The following is a 13,847-nucleotide window of genomic DNA, read 5'->3' on the forward strand; positions in this document are numbered from 1 at the left end:
TGCAGTGCTTATCTTAAACATTACCAATCAGGTAATGCTATGATCTGAATTGAGCACCAGCTTCCCAATGTAAAATAGCATCTGAATTGTGACTGTCAACCTTCTTCATGCCTTGCCCCACTTTTGAAAAGGAAAAGAATGTGTTCCACCAACTATATATTAAATACATACTTGTCATGTTTATGTCAATTTGTCAGTTTCATGAATATATGAATCTAAAGTGATGGTAATGATTCATGTAGATTTTAAAATACACTAGCTTCTGCTTAATACACCTCTACCCCGATATAACATGAATTCAGATATAACGCGGTAAAGCAGCGCTCCAGGGGGGTGGGGCTGTGCACTCCAGCGGATCAAAGCAAGTTCGATATAACGCGGTTTCACCTATAACGCGGTAAGATTTTTTGGCTCCCAAGGGCAGTGTTATATTGGGGTATAGATGTATGATCAATTTGGTTAGAGTGGTGAATGAAAATACAATTTATAGTTTTTAGCTGTACTGTCACATAGTTAGTCATTCATAATACTGCACAGTCACATGGTTTCTTGCCTGCACAAACCAACATGAAATGACTTCTTCAACATCTCCACTCCATCTCTGTTTAGCTTTTAATTTGCATTTTCAGGAACAGTGACCTAGCAAGCAGGAATTAAGTCCTTAATAGTACTTAATAGCTGCAAACTTCCTTAGGAGCAAGGGCCTCTGCAGTGGGCACCAGCTCCATAGCAGTGTGAGCTGTAGTGATGCTAGTAGCTTCTGCAGCAGGAGTGTTCTAAGAAAGAAATCCTTATGTGAAGTGTTAGATGGGTCGTGCAAAGGATTTGTTACAATAGTTAACTCTTCCATTCTTTCTCATCAATGGAAATTAGGTTATTTTATTTAACAAAGTAGCGGTTCTCATCATGCTTCTAGCTGCATGGCTAATTTTCAGGCAACCAATTGGCAAACCACCCAAAACTCATCTGCAGTCCACCAGTGGTCTGTGGATCATGGACTGAGAACCAGTGAACAGACAGGATTTGCTTTTTACCAGGAATCTATTAGACATGTAAGCAGTCATGCAGATCTCACAATGAAATTTCTTCCAGATGAGAAGAATGTACACAACTAAACAGGAGAGTTGTTAAATATCACCAAAGCACTGCCCAGCCCTATTAAATGCTTTAATTTAGATGAAACATCCGAAGAGCATTTATTGCCAAAAATAAATTGAACTTCTGTCAGCAGCTTCTACTTGTTTTGCAGGCAACACAAATTATATTAGACATTTGCCACATCCAACAAGATCCAAATGTACATTTTGCATTTATGCTCCATTTGGAGTATTGATGATTCAGTGAATTGCCTTTTCTAATTAAATGAACTGTTCTGAGCTATCCTGTGATCAGCTTCTTACAGTAGCATTATTGCAAGTTGGGATGGTGGTGGGAGTCTGGCATTACAATTTGTTATGAATGGAATAGTAAAAAATACTGTAATCTGTTTTTTCAGCCTTTTATTTGACAACCCACCATGCTCATATAGAATGTTTTTATGTCTAACATCTTTCATGCATTATATAACATTCTTTATAATTATTTAAGAAGAAACTAGAAAAGATTATCTTTCTTCCCTCCAACCCCCACAATAAATTAAACAAATAAAGGGAAAAAATGTAGGCCAAATTCACTGCTGGTGTAACTCATTGATGTAACTGGAGTTACACTGACAGGCAATTTGGCTTAAAATATCTCTGAGGCTTAGCCTTAAGCAAAGAGCATCTGCTTCACAAACCAAATAAGGAAGAGTCCTAGTTTTGAAGAGCATCACAGTGAAAGATTCAGGATGATGTCAAACATTATTCTACTCTTGTATTTTGTATTGCAGACAAAATCACCTTTTATGCCAGTCTGTCTGTAACTTACTGTATTTATTAATGTGCACCTTACAACAATAAAAAAGGGTATTCAGAACTCTAAGAGCCCCTGATGCAAGCTACAAAAATACCTAACTGGCTTCAAGACTGAGACTGATAAATTTATGGAGAGGATGGTATAGCAGGACTTCTTGTAGCAAAAATCCTCAATGTCCGGAAATGGGACACTAGATGGGGAGGGCTCGGAATTACTACAGAGAATTCTTGCTCAGGTGTCTGCCTGATGGGTCTTGCCCACATGCTCTGGATATAACCGATCACCATATTTGGGGTTGGGAAGGAATTTTTCCCTGGGTCAGATTGGAGAAAACTAGTGGGCGGGGGGGTTCGCCTTCCCCTGCAGCATGGGTCACGGGTCACTTGCATGTTTAAACTATTGTAAATGGTGGATTCTCTGTAACTTGAAGTCTTTTTAAATCATGATTTGAGGACTTGAGTAATTCAGCCAGAGGTTAGGGGTGTGTTACAGGAGTGGGTGGGTGAGGTTCTATGGCTGCAACATGCAGGAAGTCAGTCTAGATCAGGAGTAGGCAACCTGCGGCATGCATGCCGAAGGCGGCATGCCAGCTCATTTTCAGTGGCACTCACACTGCCCATGTCCTGGGCACAGTCTGGGAGGCTCTGCATTTTAATTTAATTTTAAATGAAACTTCTTAAACATTTTGAAAACCTTATTTACTTTACATACAACAATAGTTTAGTTATACATTATAAACTTATAGAAAGAGACCTTCTAAAAACATTAAAAGGTATTACCGGCACACAAAACCTTAAATTAGAGTGAATAAATGAAGACTCGGCACACTATTTCTGAAAGGTTGCTGACCCCTGGTCCAGATGATCACAATCGTCCCTTCTGACCTTAATGTCTACAAACCTATGAGTGTGTTGTTTGGAAGGAGCGCACCAGCTCTTTTGGATCAAGGGAAGTGTTGGTGGTAAAAGACTTGGGAAAATAAGATGCGTGAGTAAGAGAGAAACAGCACTTTGGGATTTTATTGTCAAACTCGGGAGTAACCTTGGAAAGAGTTAATGAACTTAGTAGTTCAAATTGCAATGGGAATTTAATCAAAGATAAGACAGATGTAGAGTATTAAACTTATGTTAAGCCTCACTGTGAAGAATTAGCACCCTCAGAAGATCATGCTATTGGTAAGTAGTGACAATATATATTTTTATCACACCCAGGGGAAAATTGTTCTTCCTGCTAACCAGAAGTTGTGTGTTCTCCAGTGAATAGTCAATTTTGTTTTTAAGCAAACATCCTTAGAAAATGAACAAAAAAATTGAGTGGAAATGGTTTTCTGAATACCTTTTGGACAATAACTGCTTGATTTCTATTAATTGTTTTTGCATTTTCATCAACAGGCTGCAAAGAAAAAGATAAGGCGATAATCTTTCATTATCACATTTGCAGGCATATGTCTGGATTTTGATTCTTTTTTTAACTTACTCTGGTAGTGCTCAAATAAACTTAATCTATAATTGGATGAGAGAGAATTGCATCAGTTTTAATTCTTCATTGACAATAGAGCCCTATTCAGTACTCCTCAGACTTTACTCAGGCGAAACTCTCTCTTAAGTTGGAGTCTTATCTGAGTAAGAAGTATTGTTCAATGCCCTGAAATCATCTGTAATCATATCCATTCTCTCACAAACTAAATATGATTCTCTTTATCTAATATGTTTGTAAATGAAAGCAGGTCAGGAAAAATCACACTCTGCCAGAGTCGTATAAGATTTTGAAACAGTAACAGTTACATCTCTTTAAATGTAGAGGAAAATTCTGTCATACAATGTCCATCTGCTGCCGTTGGATTCACTGCTGGGAAATCCTGCCCTTTCTTTCCTAAGAAAAAGGGCAAGCAGAAGAAACAGTTAGAAAAGGAAGTGAAAATATTTGCTGTTTCTATGAACATGTAGCCAATTTACACAGGTGCTATCAATTGAAAATGTTTCAAAAAGAGACTTTTTAACAGACTGGAAGAATGCTTTACAGACCAATGTTTTATGTATGATTAGCACCAACTTTTATTCAAAATTTTAAAAGTTCTTTGGGGGGAGTGTACAAACAATTCAGAGTACTAAGGATTATGCCAATCAATGTTGACTGAATTTACACATTTCTTGATCTTTCAAAGATAAATTCTTATAAGGGCCCGAGAACCGTAAAGCTAAGCAGTTCTGCTACCCAAAGGATGTAGGATGTGATACTCTTCACAAACTACAAGCTAAGAATGATGGAAATATAGCCCAAAGATTAGCCTGGGGACTGTTAAAGTTGGTAATCTTAAAATGTATTTTTAATATTTGTGTGTGTGAATAATTCTTGTCCATGAGAGGGAAAATTGTGATTTTAATGCATAGATTTTTCTTGATACAGTTGGGGTTGCTAGTGGAGCCATACAAGCATACAGCTGTTTTGTGGTTTTATGTCTGTGATGGAGTGCTGGGAGCCAGCTGGTGAGCACAGCACTCTGATCACTTAGGCATCAATCAGCTCCCCCGGAGAAGGCTGATTGGGGATGTGTAAGTAAATTGGCTGATCAGGCTGGGAGGTCAGATGGAACCAATAGTCCATCAGCAGAGGAGTATAAGAAGGACACAGGAGGAAAGTACTGGGGAAGAGAAGGAATAACCAGGGCTAGCTCAGCCCAGTATGTGCAGAGATCTTAAGGAAGAGAGACCTCTGTTCCTCCTCAGCCCTGCAAGAAAGGGCTAAAGGTAGAGAAGCATTGTGTATACATGGGACAGTATTGGCATTGGCGAATATAAATCACAGGAAGTTGCCCCTCAATGGGCAGAGTCTGAGAGGTTCCTGGGGCACCTGAGGATTGAGATGGGCCACTCCTTGTTACAATGCCAGATTAAGCACTACTGGAAATGCCTCCCAGTGTTAGGGTTGAGTTCAATGGGTTTACAGGTGTCGAGAAGAACTATTAGAGTAGTTTTTAAATAGCTATGGAGGCCAGTGGACACTCAAGATTCAATGTAGCCTATGGTAATTCCTTCCTACCCTCCAACCAGTTTCCATAAATAATTTAAAAAAAGCGTCTGTATGCTGTATGTAGTGATTTTTATTAGTATTAAGCAATTATGAGATAAGACAGTCTTTTAAATCAGGCTTATTTATTTTTACTTTTAAAAATGTTTTGATTGACTGTGCTTTCCTAAAAATGAGGGCTGCTAGCAGTCAGTAACCAGGCATGTGGCAAGCAGGCACTGGGTAAGTGTCCATTGTACAATTCTGCTAGTGCACCTCATTGCGGACCTGCCAAACGCTGCTCTTTCAGACAGTGTTTGGCCTCCTCTAAGCAGCAACTGCATATCTGGTTCAATTTTGGTGTTTATGTGAGCTAGAGTGGGACCACCAAACTGCTTTTCACTTGTGACTAAACAGGGCCTCTGGGTATGAGGGGACACCCAGTATGGTTATGTCTATATTGCGGCCGGGGTTGTGATTTGCAACTGATGTAGACGTTAGATTACCTTACACAATACTCTGGTGAGATCAGGTGATATTATTTTTTCAATTATACATCTGGGGAGCTGAAACACATTGATGTTCAGGCCTAGATTTTCAGAAATCCAATTAATTTTGGATACCTAAGGGCTTGATTCTTCAGAGTACTTAGCATTATACATGTTCAAAGCACAGCTTCCATTGCTTTCAGTTGTAGCTGTGAATGCTCAGCACTTCTGCAAATCAGACCCCAGGGTCTCATGTTGCTTACCCAGAAAATGAGGAACACCTGTGAAAAATTTGTTTTAAGTGACTTGCCCAGCATCTGTGCAGAGGCAGCCATAGAATCCAGTTCCCCAGGGCAGCCTTCAGCTGCCTTAATCATGAGATCCTCCTTTCTCTTCCTGCAGTCCCTTGCCTCATTCACTAGAAACCTTCCAACATTTCTGCAAAAAACAAAGCAGAGCTTCTGCAGAGAACAGGGTCTGGTGGGAGTTGCCCTAGTAGATATTTCTGCTCCTGTGGCCCTATCCTATGCCTTCTGCTCCTCTCTGCCCCACCCTCACTTCTGATCCTGCTCTCCTCCTATTTATCCCTCATCCCATCTCTTAAAAAACATTGGGGGGAGGGGAGGGGGAAGGTGTTATAAACTAAAATCTGAAATGTTTATTGGACACTAAATAAAAAAACAAAAACTTCTAACTTCGATTGATGATCAAAAATGTTTTGGTTTCCAGTTTTTCCTGAAACCTTGAAAATTTTGATGAAAATCAATTTTTGTGCAAGCTTCCATTTAACCAAAAAGCCATTTTTCACTTAAGGAAGAGGGCTAAACAATTTTTCTACCAGATCTATTCTATTATATTACACTTTGCAGGCTAATTTTTGATTCTTTAGCTTGTACTGTGACTGTGATCCATAGCTGTATATGTGCATGTTGGGTGAACAATGTCCTGACGATTTAAGAAACAGTTTTGGCTGGTTGGATCAGTTCATGTGTGCATTTTGTTTTGTTTCTCTCTCATGTAGACAGCTAAGGATAGTGACAGGTGAATGGTTTTTTGAAGAGAGGGCAAAGCGCTTCAAACAATCCAACCTCCTTGGAACTGATGTTGTCAGACAGTCCATCCTACGCAAAGTCCCAGGTAAAAATAAGAACACACAAGAAAAGCTGTTCTTTGTTTAGACTTATATTTTAAACCTAGTTGTCAAAATGTTTTTACCAAATATGGGCTTTATCCTGTTTACCTTGTTAAAATATTGGCGTGACATTAGCTTTCTTCTAGAACTTCCCTGATGTTCCAAGAGTTGTTGAAAATCAATATTAACAGTCCATCAGGCTCCTCAGCCAGCACTTTAAAAATTTTTGGATGCAAATTATCTTGATAGGCTGATTTAAATTTTCTAACTTTAGTTGCTCCTGTTTAACATTCTTGAGATACTAATGGAATGGAGAGAGCGTTATATGACATGATTATGTAGTCTTCCCCCCACAATACAGAACAAATATTTATTGAAGATTTTTGCCTTTCTTCATTATTGATAATTCTACCATTTCCATTTAGTAATGGAATGATACTATTGTTCAGATTCTTTGTGTTCCTAATATACTTTTAAAAATCCTTGTTGTCCTTAACTCAGTTGACCATAGATTTCTCCTTATGTCCCTTTGGTTCCCTTTTCAGTTCTCTACAGTTATATTCATTACTATCAACTTCCCCTTTCTTCCGTTTGTTATATCTTAATTTTTTTATTATTTTTTATAGTTGCCTTCTAAACCCAGTCATATTTTTAACCAATATGGCCTTCTTCCTTGATTGAGGCTTCTTTGGCATCAAATAACGTGTTCCTATACAATTCCCAATTATCACTGAACTTGAATAGTAATTATGTATTAGTCAACTTTTTATTTTGCAACTAAGGTCTGAAGAGTACCAGACACTTTACAGAACATTGAAAAGAACACCCTCTCTATCCTGAAGATCTTACAACTTATAGGAGATCTTGACCTAAATAAACATAGATAAATTATTCAGTAGTGCAAGATCTCTCAAATTTCATTTTCTGGATCCTACATCCAGACATTCCAGCATGAATTATGCTGACCTCTAAACACTAACTATCCATCTTTGCCACTGCTTTCCCCCTTCCCCCCCCCTGTTCCCCCCCCCACGGAACTCAAACTGTAATTGTCTGTACTGTACTCGATTTTTTTTTCTCATTCTGCATGGGGGAAGACTTGCTAAGTGCTAGATCACAGGCTGTAACCAGCTTATTTGTACCTCTATTCTGAGGCCACATTTTAACTTTCCTATCACCTAGCTACCCATTGCACATACACAAACATGTTTACACATGGATAATGTGGTCTGCTTCACTGATCCGAGAGGGGATACCACATATTACATTCTTCAGAGCTGCCTGCATGCCTCACCTCCACTAAACCTTCACCAGCTTAAGGAATAGGAATTATTTCTGAATACAAAGGTCCTCTCAGCTGAACTATTTTAACACTTCACCCACATGCCACCATCTAAGTACAGCCTGTGTTTCCAGGTAGTGTTTATCATATTCAGCAGCTAAGTTACAGTGACTAAGTGTATTTAGGAAGAAGGAGGGCTGACTGCCATTAAAAAAAAAAAAGACTATGAATTCTGATATTCTACTTAGCAAAATACTGACCTTTCAGGTGTGAGTACCACCTCAAGAATTGTCCATTGGCATGTGGCTAGCATTCATGGTTTTCTGTCTTTATTTTATGCAAGATATTGAGATGTATATTTTATTTTTTATTGCTGTATTTGTGTATTTATATTTTTGTTAGATATATAATGAGAAGAAAAAGTAACATTCAAAGCATTTTGTCCACATTTTCCTCTCAGATGAAAACATTTTTAATGCAGAGAATGTGCTCTCTCTCACATAACACAGGAAGAGCTATAAACTGCAAAATGTGTTTTTTCATGTTCCTCCATCACTAAATTTATTTAATTTATTAATTAGCAACAAAGTTGGTGGCATAATCCATTGGAAATGTTGAAAAACAAAACCAATGAAAAAATCATAACTCCCCACTTGCATCAAATTTCTAAAATAACTAAACTAAAATTGGTTACTTTTGTGATGCTTTCTTATTTAAAAAAGAAACTGAGCTATGCAAAAATGGCTTTGTGATAGTCTGAACAGGTTTTTTTATTAATTAAAATAATATTCTATGTCACATGCACACTTGGCATATGTTGCCTTTATTTCTCTGAATATTTTTTTTTTGCTCCTTCAGATACTGTTTCCGGTAAGAAAGAAGGAGGACAAGAGAAATATCAGGCCCAGGAGACTATAGAGCAAAGGCCAGATACCCCAGCTTCCTCCACAAGTGGGCAGAAATCAATATTCAGTGGACCCAGAAAGATAGGGTAAAGTCTTGAACTTTGGAAACTGATCATTCAGAGTATAGCACCTCTGAGCAGATTTTCTTTTGAATCTCTCTCCCTCCCTCCCTCCAGTATTGCAGATCAGACCAAAATCTCTCAGGGTTCGAAATAATCTGCTTTGAAACAATTGCTATCAGTAGACTGCAGTCTCCTAGGAAATGCAGCTATAATTACCTTTTGCTACAAGGTAGCAGCAAAAGGCGATGGCAACTATTGGATTTTTCTTCCTGGGAAGAGGTTACACTTTGAATTTGAAGTGTCTCTAAGGGTATGTCTACACTACGGGATTATTCCGATTTTACATAAACCGGTTTTGTAAAACAGATTGTATAAAGTCGAGTGCACGCGGCCACACTAAGGACATTAATTCGATGGTGTGCATCCATTGTCCGAGGCTAGCGTCGATTTCTGGAGCATTGCACTGTGGGTAACTATCCCGTAGCTATCCCATAGTTCCCGCAGTCTCCCCCACCCCTTGGAATTCTGGGTTGACAGCCCAGTGCCTGATGGGGCAAAAACAGTGTCTCGAGTGGTTCTGGGTACAGCCTCACCCCTCCCTCTGTGAAAGCAGCAGACAACCATTTCACGCCTTTTTTCTTGGGTGAACTGTGCAAACGCCATAGCACAGCAAGCATGGACCCTGCTCAGATCAATACCGCAATCGTGGACATTGTAAACACCTCACGCATTCTTGTGCAGTCTATTCTGAACCGGGACCTGCAAAGCCAGGCGAGGAGGAGGCGGCTACGGCAGAGTGGCAACGAGAGTGATGAGGACATGGACACAGAATTCTCTTAAACTGCGGACCCCTGCACTTTGGAGATCCTGCTGGTAATGGGGCAGGTTCTAGCCATTGAACGCCGATTTTGGGCCCGGGAAACAAGCACAGACTGGTGGGACCGCACAGTTTTGCAGGTGTGGGATGATTTGCGGTGGCAGCGAAACTTTCGCATGCGTAAGGGCACTTTCATGGAACTTTGTAACTTGCTTTCCCCTGCCCTGAAATGCCAGAATACCAAGATGAGAGCAACCCTAACAGTGGAGAAGCGAGTGGCAATAGCCCTCTGGAAGCCTGCAACGCCAGACAGTTATCGGTCAGTCGGGAATCAGTTTGGAGTGGGAAAATCTACTGTGGGGGCTGCTGCGATGCAAGTAGCCAAAGCAATCATTAAGCTGCTGCTACAAAAGGTTGTGACTCTGGGAAACGTGCAGGTCATAGTGGATGGCTTTGCTGCAATGGGATTCCCTAACTGTGGGGGGGCGATAGATGGAACCCATATCCCTATCTTGGCACCGGAGCACCAGGGCACCCAGTATGTAAACCGCAAGGGGAACTTTTCAATGGTGCTGCAGGCACTGGTTGATCACAAGGGACGTTTCACCAACATCCACGTGGGATGGCCAGGAAGGGTTCATGATGCTCTCGTCTTCAGAAGCACTGCTCTGTTTAAACTGCTGTAGCAAGGGAATTACTTCACAGACCAGAAAATAACAGTTGGGGATGTTGAAATGCCTGTAGTTATCCTAGGTGACCCAGCCTACCCCTTGATGCCATGGCTCATGAAGCCATACACAGGCAGCCTGGACAGTGGTCAGGAGCTGTTGAACTACAGGCTGAGCAAGTGCAGGATGGTGGTAGAATGTGCATTTGGCCGTTTAAAGGCGCGCTGGTGCACATTACTGACTCGCTCAGACCTCAGCCAAACCAATGTCCCCTTTGTTATTGCTGCTTGCTGTGTGCTCCACAGTCTGTGTGAGAGTAAGGGGGAGACCTTTATGGCGGGATGGGAGGCTGAGGCAAATCAACTGGCCGCTGATTATGCGCAACCAGACATGAGGGCGATTAGAAGAGCACACCAGGAAGCGGTGCGCATCAGAGAAGCTTTGAAAATGAGTTTCATCATGGGCCAGGGTACGGTGTGACTGCTGTGTTTTGTTTCCCCTTCATGAACTCTCCTCCCCTTGATTGACTCCTTCCCTGTAAGCAACCCACTCTCCCCATTCGATTACAGCTTGCTTAAGGAAATAAAGTCACTATCATTTAAAAATCATATATTCTTTATTAAAAAGTAATTATAAAAAGAGGCAGAGAACTGACAAGGTATCTCGGGTGTGGTTTGGGAGGAGGAAAGGAGGGAAGGAAAGGGCGATTAAACACATTTCAATGTAATGACAGCTTTTTGGTTGGACTGTCCACGGGGATGGAGTGAGCGGGTACATGAGGCCTTCCCCCACGTGTTCTTACACGTCTGGGTGAGGAAGACATGGAACGTGGTGAGGGTGGTTACACAGGGGCTGCAGTGGCACTCTGTGACCCCGCTGCTCTTCCTGAAGATCCACCAGACGTCGGAGGATATCAGTTTGATCACGCAGCAGCCCCAGCATTGCATCCCGCCACTGCTGATCTTCCTGCCTACACCTCTGATCTTCCTGCCTACACCTCAGATCTTCCTGCCGCCACCTGTCATCTCGAGCGTCCCTCCTGTCCTCACGTTCACTGGCATCTTTCCTGTAATTTGATACCACATCCTTCCACTCATTCAGTTGAGCTCTTTCATTGCGGGTTACTTCCATGATTTCAGAGAACATTTCGTCTCGCGTCTTCTTTTTCCTCCGCCTTATCTGAGATAGCCTTTGGGATGGAGTAGGGAGGCTTGAAAAATGTGCAGCTGCATGAGGGAGGGAAAAAAGGGAGAGAAGTATTTAAAAAGATACATTTTACAGAACAATGGTTATACTCTTTCACAGTGAACAACACTATTCACCTTACATAGCACATGTGATTTCACTACAACGTCGCATTTTGCATCTTAATATTGAGTGCCTGTGGCTCTGGTGTTAGAGATCTCACAGACGCAGGTCCGGGCATCAGAATTCAGCTTGCATTCAGCCATGGTAAGCCATTATCTTTCGGCTTCTCCAGCCTTCATATACACAGTGCCCTCTGATGCTTCTTTCCTGTTAACATGCAGCAGCAGAAGCCAACCCCCCCAATCCAATTCTCTAGGATGATTGCTTTACCTCTCCCCCCACTGCATGGCTGGTATCATGGAAGATCATTGCTAATCACCCTGCTTCACCCCCCCACCGTGTGGCCGGTAGCTGGGAAGATTCCTGCTAGCCAAACGCAAAAAAGCTCAGCGCTATCCTTCCTCCCCTCCCCCCGCTTGGCTACCTGCAAGGAAGGATTTCTTTTAAGCAACAGCCCAGGAGGAAAATGGCCCTCTCTGTCCCCTTAATTAAATTCCTGAATTTCAACCAGGTTACCATGAACGATAATCACTCTGCTGAGGATAACAGAGCGAGATAAAGAACAGACGTTTCTTGAATGCCAGCAATCACCGGGACCATACGCAGCTATGCTTTGTCATGCAGTGATACCCGATTACTTGCTACATGCATGACGTGGTCAAGTGTCCTACTATGGTGGACGGAACAAGGCTGCCTTGCCCAGAAACCTTCTGCAAAGGCTTTTGGAGTACCTCCAGGAGCGCTTCGTGGAGATATCCCTGGAGGATTTCCGCTCCATCCCCAGACATGTTAACAAACTTTTCCAGTAACTTTACTGGCTGCAAATGCATCCCAAGCCCTCATGGCAAATCAATCATTAAAAAACACTTGCTTTTAAACCATGTTTTATATTTACAAAGGTACACTCACCAGAGGTCGCTTCCATGGCTTCACTGTCTGGGCTAGTGGCTTGGGAGGGCTGGGAGGGTTACAAAAGCTCCTGGCTGTTGGGGCTAACGGAGTGCTGTGTGCTCGCCGCAAGGTTGTCCTCCTCTTCCTCCTCCTCCTCCTCCTCCGCAGAATCCTCAGCCATGGTTGAGATTACCACCCCCACCTCGGAATCCACGGACAGGGGTGGGGTAGTGGTGGCGCAGCCCCCTAAAATTGCATGCAGCTCAGCGTAGAAGTGGCATGTTTTCGGACCTGACCCAGACTTCCCATTTGCTGCTTTGGTTTTCTGGTAGGCTTGTCTGAGCTCCTTAACTTTCACTCTGCATTGCACTGAGTCCCTGGTGTGGCCTTTTTCCATCATAGCCTTGGACATTTTTTCAAATATTTTTTCATTTCGTCTTTTGGAACGGAGTTCTGTTAGCACTGAATCCTCTCCCCATATAGCAATTAGATCCAGTACCTCCCGTGTGGTCCATGCTGGAGCTCTTTTTCTATTCTCAGGAGACTGCATTGCTACCTGTGCTGATGAGCTCTGCGTGGTCACCTGTGCTGCTCAGAGCTCCACGCTGGCCAAACAGGAAATGAAATTCAAAAGTTCGCGGGGCTTTTCCTGTATACCTGGCCAGTGCATCCGAGTTCAGATTGCTGTCCAGAGCGATCACAGTGGTGCACTGTGGGATACCACCCGGAGGCCAATACCGTCGATTTGCGGCCACACTAACCCTAATCCGATATGGTAATACCAATTTCAGCGCTACTCCTCTTGTCGGGGAGGAGTACAGAAACCGATTTAAAGAGCCCTTTATATTGATATAAAGGGCCACGTAGTGTAGACGGGTACAGCGTTAAATCAGTTTAACGCTACTAAAATCGGTTTAAACATGTAGTGTAGACCAGACCTAAGTGTGCTTCTACTCTGAAAAATGGCACCTTGAAGATCCATGTTTGTTTCCTCTGAGTGGCTTCCACATAAAATTAGCTCAGTTTACAAGTAAAATGATGTTTTGCCCCGAACTTCCAGCTCTGTAAACTCACCCTGTGATCTGAAAGCTGTGTTTTCCTTTTATGAATCATTTTCAGTAAATAAAAATAGTGCTTGGGCACATTACAGTCTCAGTGACATCTGTGCAACCCCATTATCTTTAGAATATTCCCTCAATTAAATGTGTCGTAAGGCAAGTGGGGCTACATGTTTGTATAGAGTGAATGATATATGTGCTGTGAGGTTGCATAGTTGTTACTGGGGCATAAATTGGTACTGATGCATGAGGAGGACAGAACTCAGCTTAACTTTTGGATCGGGGGCTGAGTTAGCCAGGCTTGTAATTAGAAAAACAACTTTTTATTGGTAAA

At 42.0% G+C, this 13,847-nt stretch overlaps 1 protein-coding gene across 7 annotated transcripts in view; it reads left to right on the plus strand.

Annotated features, from left to right (window-relative positions):
• Positions 1 to 13,847, plus strand: part of SYTL5 (synaptotagmin like 5) — a 161,240-nt gene that overhangs the window by 88,003 nt on the left and 59,390 nt on the right. For all 7 annotated transcript variants that reach the window (XM_030575791.1, XM_030575827.1, XM_030575783.1 and 4 more), the window contains 2 exons: positions 6,412 to 6,527; positions 8,663 to 8,795. In XM_030575791.1, coding sequence (XP_030431651.1) covers positions 6,412 to 6,527; positions 8,663 to 8,795 — 249 coding nt within the window. The remainder of the gene's footprint in view (positions 1 to 6,411; positions 6,528 to 8,662; positions 8,796 to 13,847) is intronic.

Source organism: Gopherus evgoodei, chromosome 1, assembly GCF_007399415.2.
Source record: "Gopherus evgoodei ecotype Sinaloan lineage chromosome 1, rGopEvg1_v1.p, whole genome shotgun sequence".
Lineage (NCBI taxonomy): Eukaryota > Metazoa > Chordata > Testudines > Testudinidae > Gopherus > Gopherus evgoodei.